Source organism: Talpa occidentalis, unplaced genomic scaffold (assembly GCF_014898055.3).
Source record: "Talpa occidentalis isolate TD23 unplaced genomic scaffold, MPIMG_talOcc4v2.1 talOcc4.9, whole genome shotgun sequence".
NCBI classification, from domain to species: domain Eukaryota; kingdom Metazoa; phylum Chordata; class Mammalia; order Eulipotyphla; family Talpidae; genus Talpa; species Talpa occidentalis.
The window spans coordinates 3,843,058-3,860,138 of NW_023605305.1; the positions used below are offsets into that span (position 1 = coordinate 3,843,058).

Consider the following 17,081-nt stretch of genomic DNA (forward strand, 5'->3'; position numbering starts at 1 on the left):
TTCTTTCCCCCACCCTCCACCACTGCGAGACCACCCAAAAAAAAAAAAAAAAAAAAAAAAAAAAAGTTGAAGATATACTTCACACTGGCTAAAATAGCTAATAAGTAAATTATAGTTGCCACTAAAAACTAATCTCTGGCCACTTACATATATTCTTTATTCCAATTGATTAAATCCCAATTTTACTTCAGTCTCTAAGATAGCTGAGAAGAAACAAAATACTTGAGCTCAAGGGAATCCCTAAAATTGTAGTCAAAACACCTACTAAAGGAATGAAACCTTAGGAAACATTATTTGCATTATGAGCTTTATAATAGTACCTGTTACAAATTGGAAGAGGTAGAATCGGTAACTGCCTTATTTGAGCTGCAGACACCAGGCAGGAAGCGCTCAGAAAGGGAACAGGTTACCAAGTCAACATGGATGGAAAAGCATCAAGAGACAACCAAAGCGCTGGGGGAAGAGAAGGCAGCAGTCACAGCACATTGAAGATGCTTACCAGTTTGAAGTCTTGAATGCTACAGATGAAATACGGTGTGTTTGGCCTCCGACTCTCGATATACACACAGTCTTTAAAAGAAAAAGAAATTTTAAAACAATGGCATTTACCTTTATGGGAACAAAGACAGGGCCCATAAAGGCACTGCATAAATAAATGACAAAGCACATTTTATTATAAATGTATTTTCAAAGGTGATATTACAAAAACAGTCCTTGGGTTCTTTTTGACCATATTTCTGATAATTTAAAGAATCTGACAAAGTCTCAATTACTATTTTCAGGCTCCCTGAAGAAGGGCATGAAAAATACCATGGAATTACCCACATACTCATATGAAGAAACCTGTATTAAGGAATTATTTGCTCATGGTTACATATCAAGACAGAATCTGAAGCTCTGATTCACAGAGTTGTTCCATGTCTACACAAAGAGAAATGGCCTTGCCAATTGATACTTTATTTTCAGTAAATATTTTGTGAGGACAGAAATAAAACTCAAAGAAGACTAGCTTGAATATGCTATTACAATAAACTTCACCTAAACCAAGGAAGAAAAAGAAAGCAAATCTAGTATCTTATGGATAACTTGCTATTAAAATTTAACCTAAATGCATTTTATATTCTAACTGTAAAAAAACCAAGGCAGCCAATCAGAGATGGAATGAAGTGAAACAGTTACATTCCTCAGGGAAAAGGGAGTCTTCAATTACATCTAACATGGCAGTGGCTGGACCATTATCTTTGATGCTCTCAACAGCTGGAGTCTAACCGGTAGCTCTTTAAAAGGCAGGTTGAGGTACTTTTTTTTTAGCTCATGAATTTAAGGGAATCAGTAGCTATAAAGAGATAACCTCCCCAAAATTACAACCCAAGATCATAAAGCTTTGGACAGGAAAGTCTATATATTATTTGCTGAGAAGCAAAGGCACCTGGAGTCAATCAAACTTTCTGTGGGGAGTAACCACAAGGCACTATGCCATTTAAATTTAAAATGCCATTTGTTTTGTCCTCCCTCATGAGCCTTCACAACATATCTGTCTTAGTGTTAGGGGGAAAAGGCTGTCCTAAAGCTGATTCCATACAGGCTTTGTGGACTCCATCCCCACCCCAGGCCAAAGCCAAAGACACTGGGAACTCCAAATCCCATCACCACCCAAGGGAAGGTGGCTGGGACCTGAGGGTGGGGTTCAGCAGCCAGGGTGGTATAAAGCCAGACACGTGGGCTTTGGAGGGGTCCCCCATTTTGACTCTCCGCCAGCTCGCAGCGTCCGGCCAGCTCTGAGAGTGACTTTGGGTTTCCAGGGTGGCGGATCGGGTAGTACGCATTAAAGACTTTATTTCCCTATTTTCTCCCTGAGTTGTCCATTTTCCTTATTTCCTTTTCCCTTGTAAATAAACCTTTTATTAACCTTTCGTGTGTGCCTGCAGTGGGGTATTAATAAGTCCCTTGTAAGCGCGCGGGTGAGGACCCACAGCCAGGCAACCCGTTCAATATCGGGGCTGCTCTATAACATTAGAACAAACTCAGATGCTTGAGAACACCAGACAGGTTCCTCTACTGCCTCATTTGATACATGTTAAGAGTGAAGAAAAAGCCAAGGACTGAGATTTGGGGCTATGCACCGGTGAACACTCTAGCGCCAGCACAGCACGGCCCGAGGGAGGTACTGCAGAAACCCTCATTAAAGGGCTTCCTCCCAAGAAACTTCTGATGGACACAAGACTTTTGTAGCTCATAGCCATTTCAGAAAAAAAGCAAATCTGAATGCTGATTGCTTAGGCATCAAGAATTCCCAACTTCTCCATTCAGATGTAGACTCAGCAACAGAGACGTGGTCCCTGGAGCAATGAAAAGCAGCAGCTAGGACTTGACTGAGCTTTGTCCCAGGCCCAGGATGCTGAATAATGGGCAACATTCTGGCAACTAGCATTTAATAAACTGATCCCCTTAAGGGTCAAAGAACTTTTCCTTTATGTCTTCTCCCACCTCCCAATTTGGGATTCTAGTAAAAAAAAAATGGAAGAAACTCTTTCCCTAGACAAAAATTGTAGCTTTGACTTGCACAATGTTGGAACAACAAAGCATTCTTAATTTTTGTGTCCCAAGTCCTGCTGAACCCACTATTGGTATTTCAAATCTCCATTCAACTATTTACTCATCTCGCTCCAGCTGAAAACTAACCACAACCTACACACCCTCCTCTTCAACAGGCTCACTACATAAAACCACACCTTACAGATCTCCTGACGTAACACTGCCACTTCGAGCTACTATTCACTGACTTCAAATTTAACAGGTCCTGTCCTAACTAAGGGCTTCTACTTTCTTAAAGCTCACATGGCAAAAAAACTGCATTACTTGATTAAAAAAAAACAAGTCTTTGTGTTTACAAAGTTGCTATGGCAAAGCTTGCAATCTGTAAAAGCTATCATGACAGCAAATGATCTCTATCAGTATCTTGAATTTACACATGAATAGATCAGATAGGCTCCCTGCAAAATTAAGGGATAAAATTTAAGAGCTTAGTTTACAGATGTAATCAGAAAACAGAATGACCAAGGTCATGGGATAACCTGGATTAAAAAAGTCTTACACCATGTCAAACTTGCCACAGGAATGGGGAAAAAAATGCATCACTTTATCATCTACCTAAATGAACACATTCTAAGAAACAATTTGGAATTCAAGTCTCACACCAGGTTAAAAAAAGCCTACTTATAATTGCTCTTAATAATTTTCAAAGCAAGGTTAAAACGAGGCCAAATACTCATAAGAAACACTCCCTTCTTCTTCTTTAGTTACGCAGTTATTTAAGAAAATAATTTTATGGTGATGTTTACAGTTAACACAACAAAGGGTTTCTTGGGTAAACGAAAGATAGGGAAATTAGTCAAGAGCAATGTTAAATTCTCAGTTGGAATATATACCCAGTAATCTTTTAAAGCCAAAATGATTTTGCAAAGAATTTTCACACAATCTGAGTGCACGGAATGTCTGAGGCTGGATATAAAATTGGTTTCAGTCAGTTGGATCAATGATCCTCACCAGAAAAACCCCGTGGCCAACACAAGCACTGCAGACACTGTTTTGTTTTTAAAGAAAAAGGCCTTTTTTCCCCCAACTTGAAAGAGAGCAATTCTGAAAAAACCTGAGCAAAGCTGCTGTGATCCATTAAGTGCATAATGCACATTTTCAAAATTACCATATAAAATGCCTATTTGCCAGATTGGAGCAAACGGCTGCTGGAGGGCAAATATACATACATAAAACACACTACACACCACACACACACACACACTCACTCTCTCTCTCGCTCACTCACTCACTCTTTAAAATCAACAAGCCTGAAAGGGAACAGAAAGATGAGTAAAGCTATTACCACCAATATCAATTATCTCAAATAACACATAACTAATTTTTTCTTTACTGGAAGTATCTGGAAAAGAACCCAAGAGTCAGCCACTGCCTCGAATGGATCACACAATTAGGTGACCTCAAATCCTGTGTCCATGATTTGGGCGATGATGCTGAGCAGGGGTGTTTCTAGCTGTTTCTCACAACCTCAACACAGCTTCGTGTCCAAGAATCTATTGTGACATCTGCAAACAACAGAGCATTTGCTAAGCCAGGGGAGGAAGTCTGCCAAAATGTGATGGCAGATTCTAAGGGAAAGAAAGCTCTTTGCTTTTTCAACCCTCAGCAAATCAGCAGGTTCATGTAAACAGAAAAAGAGCACATTCCTCTTAAGGGTAAAAGCCACAGCCCCAAGCATCAGGCAGTTTGTCATCCTGCAACACAAAGAACCTGTCAGCATCTTTCTTCACAGAGCAGGGAGGCCACTGACTTCAGCCACAATTAGAGTGGAACTGAGGCCAGCCAGCACGCGAGCTGCGGCCACACTGTGCAAGGCAGAGCTCAGTCCCATGCGTCATCCCTTAAAGAATTTCCCTCTCGTAATATGTAAAGTGAAAGCATCAGACAGAGACAAATGCCCGATGTTTTCAAATACGTGTGAACTCTAAAAGAATAAACTAAAAAAAAAAAAGAAAAACAGTCAACAAAAAGATGCAAACTATGTGATCCTATCAATAGAGGCCAAGAAAGTACCTGATAAGATTCAACATCCATTTATGATGAAAAGCCTAAAAAAAAAAAAAAAAAAAAAAAAAAAAACCCACACAACCCTGGGAATAAATGGAAAATATCTTAACATAATAAAAGCTATATATGACAAAGCCACAGCTAGCGTAATTCTCAATGGTGAAAAACTGAAAGCTTTCCCACTAAGATCTGGTACAGAAAGTATGTCTATTGTCACCACTACTATTCAACACAGCAATGACGGAAGTCAGCAAAAGCTTAAAGACTGATGCAAGGCAATTCTCTTTCTAACTTTCAAACATGCTGCTGATGTTTTAGAGTAACTGCTGCAACAATGCCCCACCCCCGCCCATCCCCACGCCACCCTCCTCACCGTTCCCAAATCACTCACAGGCCACATGGATTTTACAACTCTGTAGATAAAAAAATAAGATCAGCCTGCCAGCATGGAACTCTTATTGGTTATACCGAAGTGCTAAATATTAACCACGGTTTGACACTTGCATTACTCAAATGAAGAACACTTGAAGCATGATCATCACATTTTATTCTCAAAATGTTTCTTAAAAAGCCCCCTTACTTGTAACCCAACTGAATCCCTGTTATTGAAAGGATTCTAGCCAGTTTAACATCCAAACTCCAGCGAAATGACAGAGATGGTTCTCTTACAGATGCTATGCTTGTGTAGAGTTTATGTGCCATAGAGAACACTGGGAATCAAGGGGTGGGAATTTATTTTAAAAATCAGTACTAGTGACCTGCCCTGTGGGGAAGTGTCCTAGGGCAGGCATAGAGACATGGGGGTAAGGGAATTTCAAAACTCCCTTTCGTTGCCCCACTGTATCTTCTTTCTTTTCCTTAAGGCATGCAGTAAACCTACCAGCACCCTCCCTCAAATCCGTAAGAACCATTCTGAGGAAAATTAATTCTACCATAAAATCTCTACCAAGTAGAGGATGGACTGCTAATGAAAATGCTGACACATCCTTAGTGCAAAGATTCCAAGTAGAACACGGCAGAAAGTGAGCATTTAGGACGCCAGCACAGAGAGAATTCAGAAACTTCTAGAAACACGATGTCCAGTATTCACAGAGAAAAATAACTGGTGACAGGTAGGCTGTAGTGAAGAGTCTTCTCTCCTCAGATGGCTGACAACAAACAAATTGCTAGTCTGATCTTCTGGTTCACATCCTGCAGAGCAGATTTCAAGCAACACTGCTTGCTCCGTTTTAGAAAACAATGCACTGGAAGCCTGGTTTTACAATAAATGGTTCAAGCAATTTGCACTGTTCACTGAAATACACAGGAGAATTCACAATGCCTGAGCTATAATTCTTATTTGGCAAATGATTTTATTATAAACAGGTATCATAGTGAATCCATTTTCTTTACGGGTTTTCTGCTACTGTTTAATGGACTGTCAGTATAATTTACATTTCATCTATTTAAACTCATTCAAGCTTGGCTCCTGATTGTACAGTAAATGGAACATATTTCTATCCAGCGAAATTAATGACAGTTAATTGTAGTCTGTAGTTCTCAATTCTGTAAAAGCAACTGCTCCACAGCTCAAGCATCATGCTACAAAATTTCCCACACCAATTATTTTTTGTACTTTACAAGCATGCACACCCCGTAAGCCTTTCCTTAGAAGACGAGTGTATATAGTCATTACATATTTCTCCTCATTCAAATATTTACCAACTTTCATGAAAGAGGTTTTAGCTATAACTAGAGACTGAGAAAGGTTTGTCAATGTGAACAAAGATGCTCAATAGCATGAATTTTTAAGTTAACAAAATTAAAAATTAAAATTTTCTGTCTTATATTTTATAACTATTGAGCAATTTTCTAAGCTATATCAAATCAGTCTCAATGTCCACATCAAGTGGAAGTTATTAAAAGTAGGTCAGGGGCCTCCCTGGTGGCCCAAGGGGTTAAGTCTCAGCACTATGAAGCTATCGGAAGCCACTGCAGCATCAGTTTGATCCCTGGCCAGGGAGCTGACCCACATGATGCAGCAGACCTCTTCTGTCTCACCGGCTGTGCCCCTGTAGGGTTAGTAAAGTACCAGGCTTTTCTGCCCTCCTGCCATTAGGACTGATGATGGATCTCTGTGGTCCTGAATGCATGTAGGTGGGTACGTCTGAGCTGAGAGACTAGGCTTATATGCGTGGCGTCACAGGGACGCCGGAAGACCAGACCAGAAGAGAGCAAGTGAGAGAAAAGAGAAGCACCAGCAGAGAAGCAGAGGCCACAAGAGAATGCCACAGAGCCCAGGAAGAGTGAAGATTGTCTAGGGGCTGGGAGACCTGCTGCCAGGGTAAACTCAAAAAAAAAAAAAAAAACTGAAAAAGTCACCGAAGTCTCCAGGACTCCTCCTTCACCTGTCTGCTTGAATCAAAGATCCTGCTCCATCCCACTACAACTGGCGTAGTTGGCAGGATGATTCAATGCAGATGGGTATGGAGCCCTCCGAAGACCTCAGGAGGGACTGAGGAGTAGCAGACCGTGAGCCTGTGACAACGCTGGAGGCTCCATGGCAGCACAGGTGGTGACCAGAGTCCAGGACCTGTGGGAAGAGCTAAAGACACTGCAGGAGCACAGGAGGTGGACAGGGTCCCAGAGCTGACGGACGAGACATTGCCTGGAGGGGGAGACAGCCCAAGAGGACCAGCACATGGCCCCCGAGGCAGCAGACTCATAGGAAAAGAAAGAGGACCACGATTCAGAGCTTGCTGGTGCTGACCCAAGAAAAAAATGGATGGACTGACAATCCCGCCAGAGGGCGGAGGAACCTTGGCAGTCCCATATGACTATGGGACCCACTTATAAACCCCATAAGATGTATCAAAAAGCCAACTTAGAAAGGCAAAAGCTGGTACTGTGATTGGGAAGCCCTGAGTGGCTATTAAGCAGCCTAAGTATGCTAACGAAGGCCAGTGAGTCTCTTAAAATCACCTGTGGGTGATGCCTATTCATTGATGAGGGTGAGGAGCTGAGGAACCCATCCTTGGGGGACAAGGTGGGGAACGTGGTTGATGGTGAAGACTACAGCCAAAGAGGGGACCCAAGGAGGCCACATGTGGAGCTTGTATCCACGGATCCCCAACCCACATGCATGTGCAATGGGTTGGTCTGAGTGCAGGGGTCTGCATGTCGCATTGGTGGCTATGAAAACCCCGTGTTGGAATGACCAGACAGATCCCTGAGGATTGGGCGATAACCCTCAAAGAGTACAGAATCACCAATCCAAGAATGAGTGTATCCTGGGGGTGGATGCAGTGTGTGGCTATGGCCAAGACCATGGCCAGAGAAGGCCAAGAAGCCTGATGGCTCCTGGCGTGTGACAGCAGATGTCTTGAGTGGTTCCTTTCTCACATGAGCAGCACCTTCAGCAGCAGACGTGGTAGATCATCTGCTGATGCCAACAATCTTGTCTTTTGCCACTAGGTTGGTGCCCTCACTGGGCTTAGTTGTATTTTGTTATATTGTATGCAGCTGTATTCTGTTTTAGACTCTATGGCAGAAAACCCTGAGGGGGTGGCTTGTAGGGTAAGTAAAGTATCAGGCTTTTCTGCCCTTCTGCCATTAGGATCGATGATGGATCCCTGCAGTCCTGAATGCATGCCTGATGACAGGGACCTGGAGTAGGGCGTGGGCACACATAGGTGGGTACACCTGGCTGAGACTGGGCTTATAAGAGCGGCATCACAGGGACGCCAGAAGACCAGACAAGACCAAAAGAGAGCAAGCGAGAGAGAAGAGCAGCACCAGCAGAGAAGCAGAGAGAGATGCCAGAGAGCCCAGAAAGAATGAAGACTCGCTAGGGGCTGAGAAGCCTGCCAGCATCCTGCCACCCCCCACCCCCTGCCTGCCATGTACTTGGGAAACTCAATAAAAGCCTGAAAAAGTCACCGAGGTCTCCAGGACTCTCCTTCACCTGTCTGCTTGAATCATAAGAGATCCGGTCCCACCCTACCACTACATCCCCTCGGCAGTGTATTTCAGTGATCTGCCTGTTCTACTCCCCACTCTGTCTCTGGGGAATCCTCTCACCCCTCCCCACCTTGCATCTCTGGCCTGCACCCCAGCTTTTGTATGCATAAAAAAATAAATCTTTTTTTGAAAAATTAAATACTTAAAAAAAAAAAAAAAGTAGGTCAAACTGACATGTAACTAGATATGCAGATAAGGCAGAAGCCTCGTAGTAACTGCAGTGAATGACCACAGAAGACTGTAGCTGTTTACCGTCGCCAGACAACACAGCTCTCCCTTCGGTGACCTTCCTCTCTGAGTGATGAGTGTCTCACCTAAGCATCCACACGGCAGCGTGAGAGATGCTTCAAGGAGAAGGCATACAATAAAGCACCTTAAAAGAAACTTATCAAACCAAGACCCAAATAATAATAAGGCAAGCATCCAGAATTTGCTGCCCCAAAACTTAACCACCAGGGTCACAGACTGACAGAGCACAATTGACATGAAAATAAAAGTAAAAAAACTACAAAGCTATTAGTTTCATTCCATTTTTCGCCTCGGTGCTCTACATCTGCTCAGCTGGTTTCCAGTCTCCCCCAAGCACAGTCCAAGCACGCCCCACACGTGAACACTCTCGGGCTGCAGCCCTCTTCAGAGCCGCTCTACCTCCACCGGTCGGCTCACCACTTGCCCCACCTCGTGTCCATGGTCCTTCCAGGCCTCACCACGCCACCCTCCTTGCTGTCTGTCCTGGCCAGTCAGCATCTATCCACACAATGTCTGTTTCCAACACGTACTATTACACAAAGGAAAATAATTGTTCCCCCAAAAATGAAGGCCTCAAAGACTGGAGTGCCATGTTTGCATATTGCCCTACCTCACCGCCAGGAAAGACAGACTTCTCCTAGCAAATGAAACCTGTTCCTGACTTCTACCTTTCTCTCTTCTTTCTCTTAAATCAGTGCTGCTCTCTTTGGGGTTTGTTGTAGTTACTGCTGTTTGGGCAGGTGTTTCTTTTTTAAGTTAAAGTCAAGACTAAGGCTGTTTTAAGAACAATTTAAAACATCTACTCACTTTCCCGGACCAAATAAATATCACGACCTTAGATTTTCATTAAAGATCTTCAGCAACCAACATGGCAAGGAGACCTCTCCTGTCGTGCCTGCTGCTCCCCTCAGCAGTGCCTTCAGTCCGTCTGCCTGTTCTGCTCCCCACTCTGTCTCTGGTGAATTCTCTCACCCTCCCATGCCTCTGGCCTGTACCCCAGTTCTTGTATAATTTAATTCTTAAAAAAAAAAAAAGAGATCTTCAGCTGACTGTGATTTGGGGGTGGGGAGAGGGGATCCCGCCTACACACTACTCTCCAGTGTTCCTTAGGTATCTACATGTAGTAATTGTGCTTTGTAACATACACAATTTTCTCAAGCTAAAATCGATTCTGGGACTGGGGGGGGGGGCGGGTGGGAGGAAGCGCTGTCTGGTGATCTGTCATCCACTTATCACTTTCATAATCAAAATTAGCTAAAATCTGAACAAGGTGGCAGTATTTCAGGTATCCAAATGCTTCTTGATTCCTAAAAGGGGCTCCGGGTGGCGGTATACAGACTGTACTCAACACATTTCAACAAACGTGTGCAGCTGCTCTAGGCCAATGGAACACTCAATGAGAGTTTTGCCTTTGCTAATTTGTACCTTGGAAAACATGTTTTGGACATCTGCCGAGACCAAATCAATCAGAACTTGGCAGGGTCGGGGGTGGGGATAAGACCTCCATTTGAACTGAGTGGTAGGTAACAGAAAAATCTTGTCAAGATCAAGGTATTTTTTAAATGAAGAAGAGCATATGCTATAATGAACAGAACTATAAACTGACTCAGCATTCACACGGAGACTCACTGAGCACCACCTATACTCCAACTAAGTGCTAAAGTTGCGGGGATGAATAAAAACATTGTGTTCCCCTTGACAAGTTCATAATCCAATATTAGAGTTAGACATGAAACAAATTATATGTCTGCAATAATTTTAATTTTACTTGTTTTTTGGGGTCTCTGTAACAGAGACTGCCAAGCATAACATTCACTTTCTCCTCTTCCCAAAACAGGACATGTCTCGTTAAGTGTGACACAAGGCGCCCTGGAATAAAGAACACATTTCCCAGTCTCCCTCACAGCGGGTTTGGTCAATGACTAAGCTTTAGTCATGGGATACAAAAGACTTAAATTATTTCAACTCCTGAAAACGGAATCAGAAACAGGAGACCACAGTCTTCCCAGCCTTCCCTGACAGCCTGAAGGCAGTAACATATTGGCTGAAGGTAGAACATTAGACCCTAAAATGACACAGGGAATAGAGGCCACACACAATGGAACAGAATCTCTGGCTGTAGCTAAAACACCAGACCAAGAATTTACTGATTTTTTCATTAGTCAGCATTTCCGATGGTTAAACATAAACATCTTTAAAGTAGGGCAAAACATTGAAATTACAGTCGAGGAGAGAACAAGAGCCAGAACAATGATTGGGGGAATACCCTAATTTTTATTTCACAGGGAAAGCTGGGAAGGAACAGATAACCTTAGCAAGTATCTAAAGAAAACAGAATGTGGAGCTCTTGATTTAAAAACTACAGGACTACAACAGCTTAGCTACAGAGAATAAACTAGGCCCTTCCAGCAGGACCAAGAATCAGTCCCAAGAGGCAAATGAAACAGGGCAAAGCTAAGTCTACAAAGGTCCTGGCATGAGTGTACCCCAAGTTTTCACAAGTGGGAATAAGGGATGGCAATTTCTCCCATAAATTGGCATTTTGTGTTGAGAGTAGGCTGGTGGTGTCTATAGGCATCAGTGAGGGGCATGTTTCTTCTCCACTTCTGTGTGGGTATGATATAAAGACTTCAGAGAGAATATGCAGCTGCTCCTCGAACAAACATTAGAGGGACGGCTGAAAACCAAATTTTCCGGAACTTTTATCACAAAAGCTACACACATAGAAAACTACTCTTATCCTCAATGACTGAAATACAAGCACTGTAAAAGTTAAAGCTGACTAGAACTCATACTACACTAAGGTCACAGAATACACTATAAATTGCTTGATACTAGAAAAAAAAAATTCTCTCCGAGGGCCTCCCCAGTGGCGCAGCGGTTGAGCGCTGGGTTGCGAAGCTGCCCGTGACCTCTGCGGCGCCGGTTCGATCCCCGGCTGCTCCCCGGCCACCGGAGGAGGGTCCCACATGGCGCGCAGACCTCTCCTGCCGCCCGCTGCTCCCCTCAGCAGTGTCCTTCGGTCCTTCTGCCTGCTCTGCTCCCCGCTCTGGCTCTGGTGAATTCTCTCACCCTCCCGCGCTTCTGACTGTACCCAGTGCATGTATAAACAAACAAATAAACAAATAAATAAAAAAAAAAAAAAAAATTCTCTCCGATATTGCAGTTTTATCTCCTCCCTTCCACACCACTAACTGTGGATAAAAAAAAAAAAAAAAAAAAGCAGAGCATACAAATGTGTCTGCCCTGTTCTCTGAGGCGAAGATTTACTATCCAAAGGTGATGAGAGTCTCCTGCTCTATCTAGAGAACACTTGCTCCAATTCCAAAACCATCAACGCAGTTGTTTGCAGGGACACAAGACCGTTGGAACATGAAGCCTGGCTAGAAAAAGACTTGTGCTGGTAATAAATTAAAAAGCTTACAAGTCCAGATATATCCCTTAAACTCAGCAAATGTAAGGAAAGTAGGCAGAAATGAATAGAGAAATGTTCACTGTTCTTCATAAAGGAGAAAATCTGCAAAGAATGTGTCAATAAATTCAGGACAGGTTAAGTTTGAAAGTATTATTTCAAAACAATGACTGGCCCAACTCCATATACATTTATTAAGTGGCCAGATAGCAAAGTGTAAACAGTTGAGTGGCTTTAGTTTTTAACTTTTGCTTACCTGAATATTTCGGTTTCCTTACTGGAAAATATTATTTGCTCATCAAAAAGAAAAACAGAACAAAACGCAGAGAGAAAATAGGGAGGGAAAATAAAGTGAGTTGGAAATCTAGAAGCCTATGTATCACTGATGCAGAGCAATCAGCTGGGAGATAATAAAACACACTGACAAATGTGATAGACTGTACAAAAAACTAGCCTCCACCAATCACAACCTTAGTGCCAAATGTAATCCTAAAATGTTAACGTAAAAGGTGAGAATAAAAAGCAACATATTGAAACAGTAAAATTCTGTACAATAAGCGCACTCCATTCCCCCTCTTTTAATAGGAACTTACGGCTAACAGAGACCTCCCCAAGTTTTATATTTACTATATCAATCTATTGATCAGTCTAAAATGAGACACTAACTCACCATCTGTCAAGCATCAACATCTGCCCAGCATACAAAGACAGCCGGAACAGTGCCGACAGCCTGCACAGGGGATATACAACTACATCTTCGCCTTTCACAAATCAGTTTCCGGGTTTACGATTTACACTGTCACACTGGATATTATTTAAAAGACAACTGTTGCAAAAGTAATGGAATAAGGAAATTAAGAGAGATACATGAGAAAATTAAGTTAGGGGTGGTTAAATGAATGAACAAGTGTGGAATCTCTTATATGCTGCCTCCTTAGTTCAAGTACATATTTAATGGTGAAATGTACTGGAAAAGGTTAAGAGTACCAGCTATTTAATGCAAACATATAATCATAAAGTTATTATGTACGAATTTAATAGACTAAAGTGACTTTAGAAGTTTTTCCACTTCCAGGCAGTTAAAAAGAATTAACGTAAAAGAAACACGTAACTTATTTATTTACCTTCCCCCATCTATTTTATGGTACTTAAAAACCCATTACAAAGTTTACATTAACACAAAACTATGAAGTAGAAGATGCATGTATTTTTACTTTTTCTAGTATTTAGAGTATTCAGATATCTCCAAAACTCCTGCACAAGTGTATCTATTCTGCAGTATTTAAATGTTTTGCAAAAGGAAAAGAAATCAATTCTTGTGCACATACATTTTACAGTAATCCAACAAACAGAAAACACCATTCCATCTTTAAATTCACAGACAATATTTTTAATTGTGGGAAAGTCTGGCTTTCTCAGCTGGTAAAGCTGTCAGAATAAATAGAAGGCAGTATCTGGAAAGATGACAAACACATGGGTCAATGTCAAATACAAGCCAATTTCTGTCAAGAGCAGAGCCAAATTCCTGCATTTCAATTTAAATGATGTTCTCCAACTCAAATACCACCATGCCGCTTCAAATCAAAATTGTTTCCTTTAAAAAAGAGCTTTTTACAAAACAGATAGAGTATAACAGATTAAACAACTCTTCCAGCGATATCCTCAGCTACTACAAAGCAAAGCATCGATGTATAATTATAATAAAGGGAACATTTAACAATTAATTGAGCCAGCAAAAGCTAAACCACAAGAGCTTAGGAGTTCAAACACTATTCACTAAGCACAAGGGCAGAGGATTTTAACAAAACTGCAGGAAATCTCAGTCCAATTAGACTCTAGGTGAATCTAAATCTTGTTCCACTGCGACTGGGGCTCTATTTGCCACAGTCCACCGAGCTGACTTTAGTATCCAGCTTGGAGGTTCAAACGAAAGAACCCCCGCCACCCCTGTGCCTCTCCCCATGCTACAGTGTGGATCCAGTTCCTTTAGGTTTCATGCTGGACAGAGAAAGTCTCCAGAAAGCTGTTAGCTTGTTTTTACAAGCAATAAACAAGACACCCAAAATGTGTCACACAGTTGTGAGGTAATAACGTCTCTCAAGACAACGTGACTGCTCCAGTTTGCAATGGTGACATCTTAACTCCCTCATTTGGACTCTATTCAGATCTGTGCAGAGCATACATCCACTCTTCCAAAAGGGAAACAGAAATAAACACATAGGGTGGGCTTCAAAATGCATCATTCTGAGTGGCAATGACCGCCAAGAGATAAGCCTTGGCACTGGCAAGCTTCTTGAGAAGGATTTATACTGAATTAATGAGGAAGGGGGAATCCCAGCCACCACCTTGTTTGTAAGGCATCGTTCTACATATCAGAGTTTGGAAAGTTATCACTTAATGGTTTCAACAGTACCAACAAGTTTTTTTTTTTTTTAATTTATCTGGGGAAATCAAAAAGCAAGTTATATGTTATATGTAGTTATATGTAGCCTAAAACACTAGGTGATGAAAAAATTTTACAGATTTTAAGAACAGGCAGAACTCTGTAGAGGTTATGGCAAGAAACCCAAAGAGCAGAGACTGGCACTATGGGCCTACAGGTCAAATGTGACTCACTATTTTGTAAGGCAGAAGCAAAGCTTGGTTTTTACTTTTTTTTTTTTTTTAAAGATTTATTTTTATTTATGAGTACAAAAACTTGGGTACAGGGCAGAGGTGTGGGGGGTGAGAGGATTCACCAGAGACAGAGTGAGGAGCAAACGACAGAAATACATAAATCCACTGCTGAGGGGAGCAGCGGGCGAGTCAGGAGAGGTCTGCTGTGCCATGTGGGTTTCTCTCTGCCCAGCCAGGGATCGAACTGGTGCTGCAGAGGCTGCGGATAGCTTCACAGTGCTGTGTTTAACCCCTTGCACCATCAGGGAGGCCCAGTTTTTACAGTTTAATAGTTGGGGTGTGGAGGAATATTTGACATGTGAAAATTATATGAAATCACATTTGTGTCCATAAAGTGTTATTGGAACACAATCATGCTCATTCATTTCTACCATGTCTCATGGAGTTTGTCCACAAGTTTGAGTAATTGCAGCAGAGACTGTATGGTCTACACAAAGCTGAAAATATTTGTTATCTGGCCTTTCATATAATCAGTGCATTGATCGCTGCTCTAGAAATGCTAAGTAAATCAGTGCAAATGATAGTGCAAATTTTATGCTATAGGAGACTACAATATAAAAGGATCTTTGATAACACATTTGCTCAGAAATCTCTCTTTATAAAATGCTCAAGAATTTTTCTAGACGTTTCTGTCAAGCACACTGGCCTGAAACATACAAAATAAACACTTCAGCCAGTGCCTTCAACAAGGCTAGCCGTGTGCTTTCTAACGGCACATCTCCAAGTTCTTAGTCATGTACTTCATTTGGGCTGAAAACTATGAATCTGTATCAGGGATGGCAAAAAGTCCCATACCTGTGCCCAAGAAAGTCAGTGATGAGAGCATTCCTTCCAAATGGGCAACACTTAGCTTCAACCAGATAAAATATCTCAATGAAGATAAAAAAAATTCATCTGCCATCCAACTGAGATGACCTCTGTTCTTAACTGCTCACTACAATAACTTCAAAGAATTTCCATTTACAATGGTCTTGCTATTACTAAGGGCGATTTTTAGGTGGCCGCCTGTCTCTGTTGGAATACAGAGTTTTGGAAACACCGTGGCTCACTGCTTCCATGCAAACGTTTCTGCTGGAACACAGTGTATATGCTGCTAGGGGGAAAACATCATGTTCTGCAAAAAAAAAGTTCACTAAAAAAGGGGGATTTAAATAAAATATAGAATAAGGGGCAGAATATGCAAAGCCTATGAACACTGAAATCTGATTACTATCTTTGAAAGCTCAAAGCTTTGAATCCTCAAATAAAGAGGATCCAGGTAGACATACCAGAGCGCCTCAGGAAACATTTGAATACATAGAAACAGGCTGCTGGCTTGAAGGCAGCGCAACAACACAGACTGACACGGGCCTTTGGGAAGGTGAGCACAGCGGGACGGCACCATTCCTAAGATGGGGTGCATTTCCCTCTGGAGAGGGAACCCCAGGGTGCAGGTGCTCATTTTTCCATTTCATTTTAAATAAAGATGAAAAGGCTCTTGCCTATGCAATAGTCAAATTGAGGTTTAAATTATCACCTTCTTTTTCCTTTTCTGCTAAAATACACTCCTCTGTTATACTCCGTAATTATGATTCTACTCCCTCTCTATTCACTCTACTCTTGCCTCGGAAAAGCTGCAGATGAACCCGCACAAACTGCGCATTCCACTGACATCATCCTCAGACAGGAGGGCCCTAGAACAAGAACAGGACTCCAGAATAACAGTTTGCAGATATTCTGCCATTCAATTTTGCTGTTTACATGAGCCAGTAAGCAAAAGGTTAAAAACCCAGTGACTTCTGGTCCAGACACCTGCTACTTACTGTGTATTTCCTTGACACAGAACATTTCCTGTTTTTGCTAATTTTCCCCAGCCTGAGCACTGCAGAGTCATCTTCCCACAGCTTATCAAGCTGGCTGCTATGGGGAATAAAGGGACTCACAGACCTTGAGATTAGACCATTTGACCTAGAGCTGGGCCCCCTCCCCCCCCCAGAGCAGGTCAGAAGCCCTGCATGACCACCCAGCTCCAGCTGATGTGTCCACAATTACTAACAACAAATGGGCTTTTAGCCAAATCTTCTGTCCTTGCTTTTTCAGCAAATAGAGTTCAATTAAGGCTTTTTTCTCAAACCGCATTCCTAAAACATACATGGACCCTCTA

The 17,081-nt window shown here is 42.1% G+C and overlaps 1 protein-coding gene across 1 annotated transcript in view; it reads right to left on the minus strand.

The window, feature by feature from the left end:
• The window catches only part of RERE (arginine-glutamic acid dipeptide repeats), a 360,449-nt gene that overhangs the window by 202,844 nt on the left and 140,524 nt on the right, over positions 1-17,081 (minus strand). Inside the window, 1 exon segment of the mRNA XM_054691464.1 lies at positions 500-570. Coding sequence (XP_054547439.1) covers positions 500-570 — 71 coding nt within the window.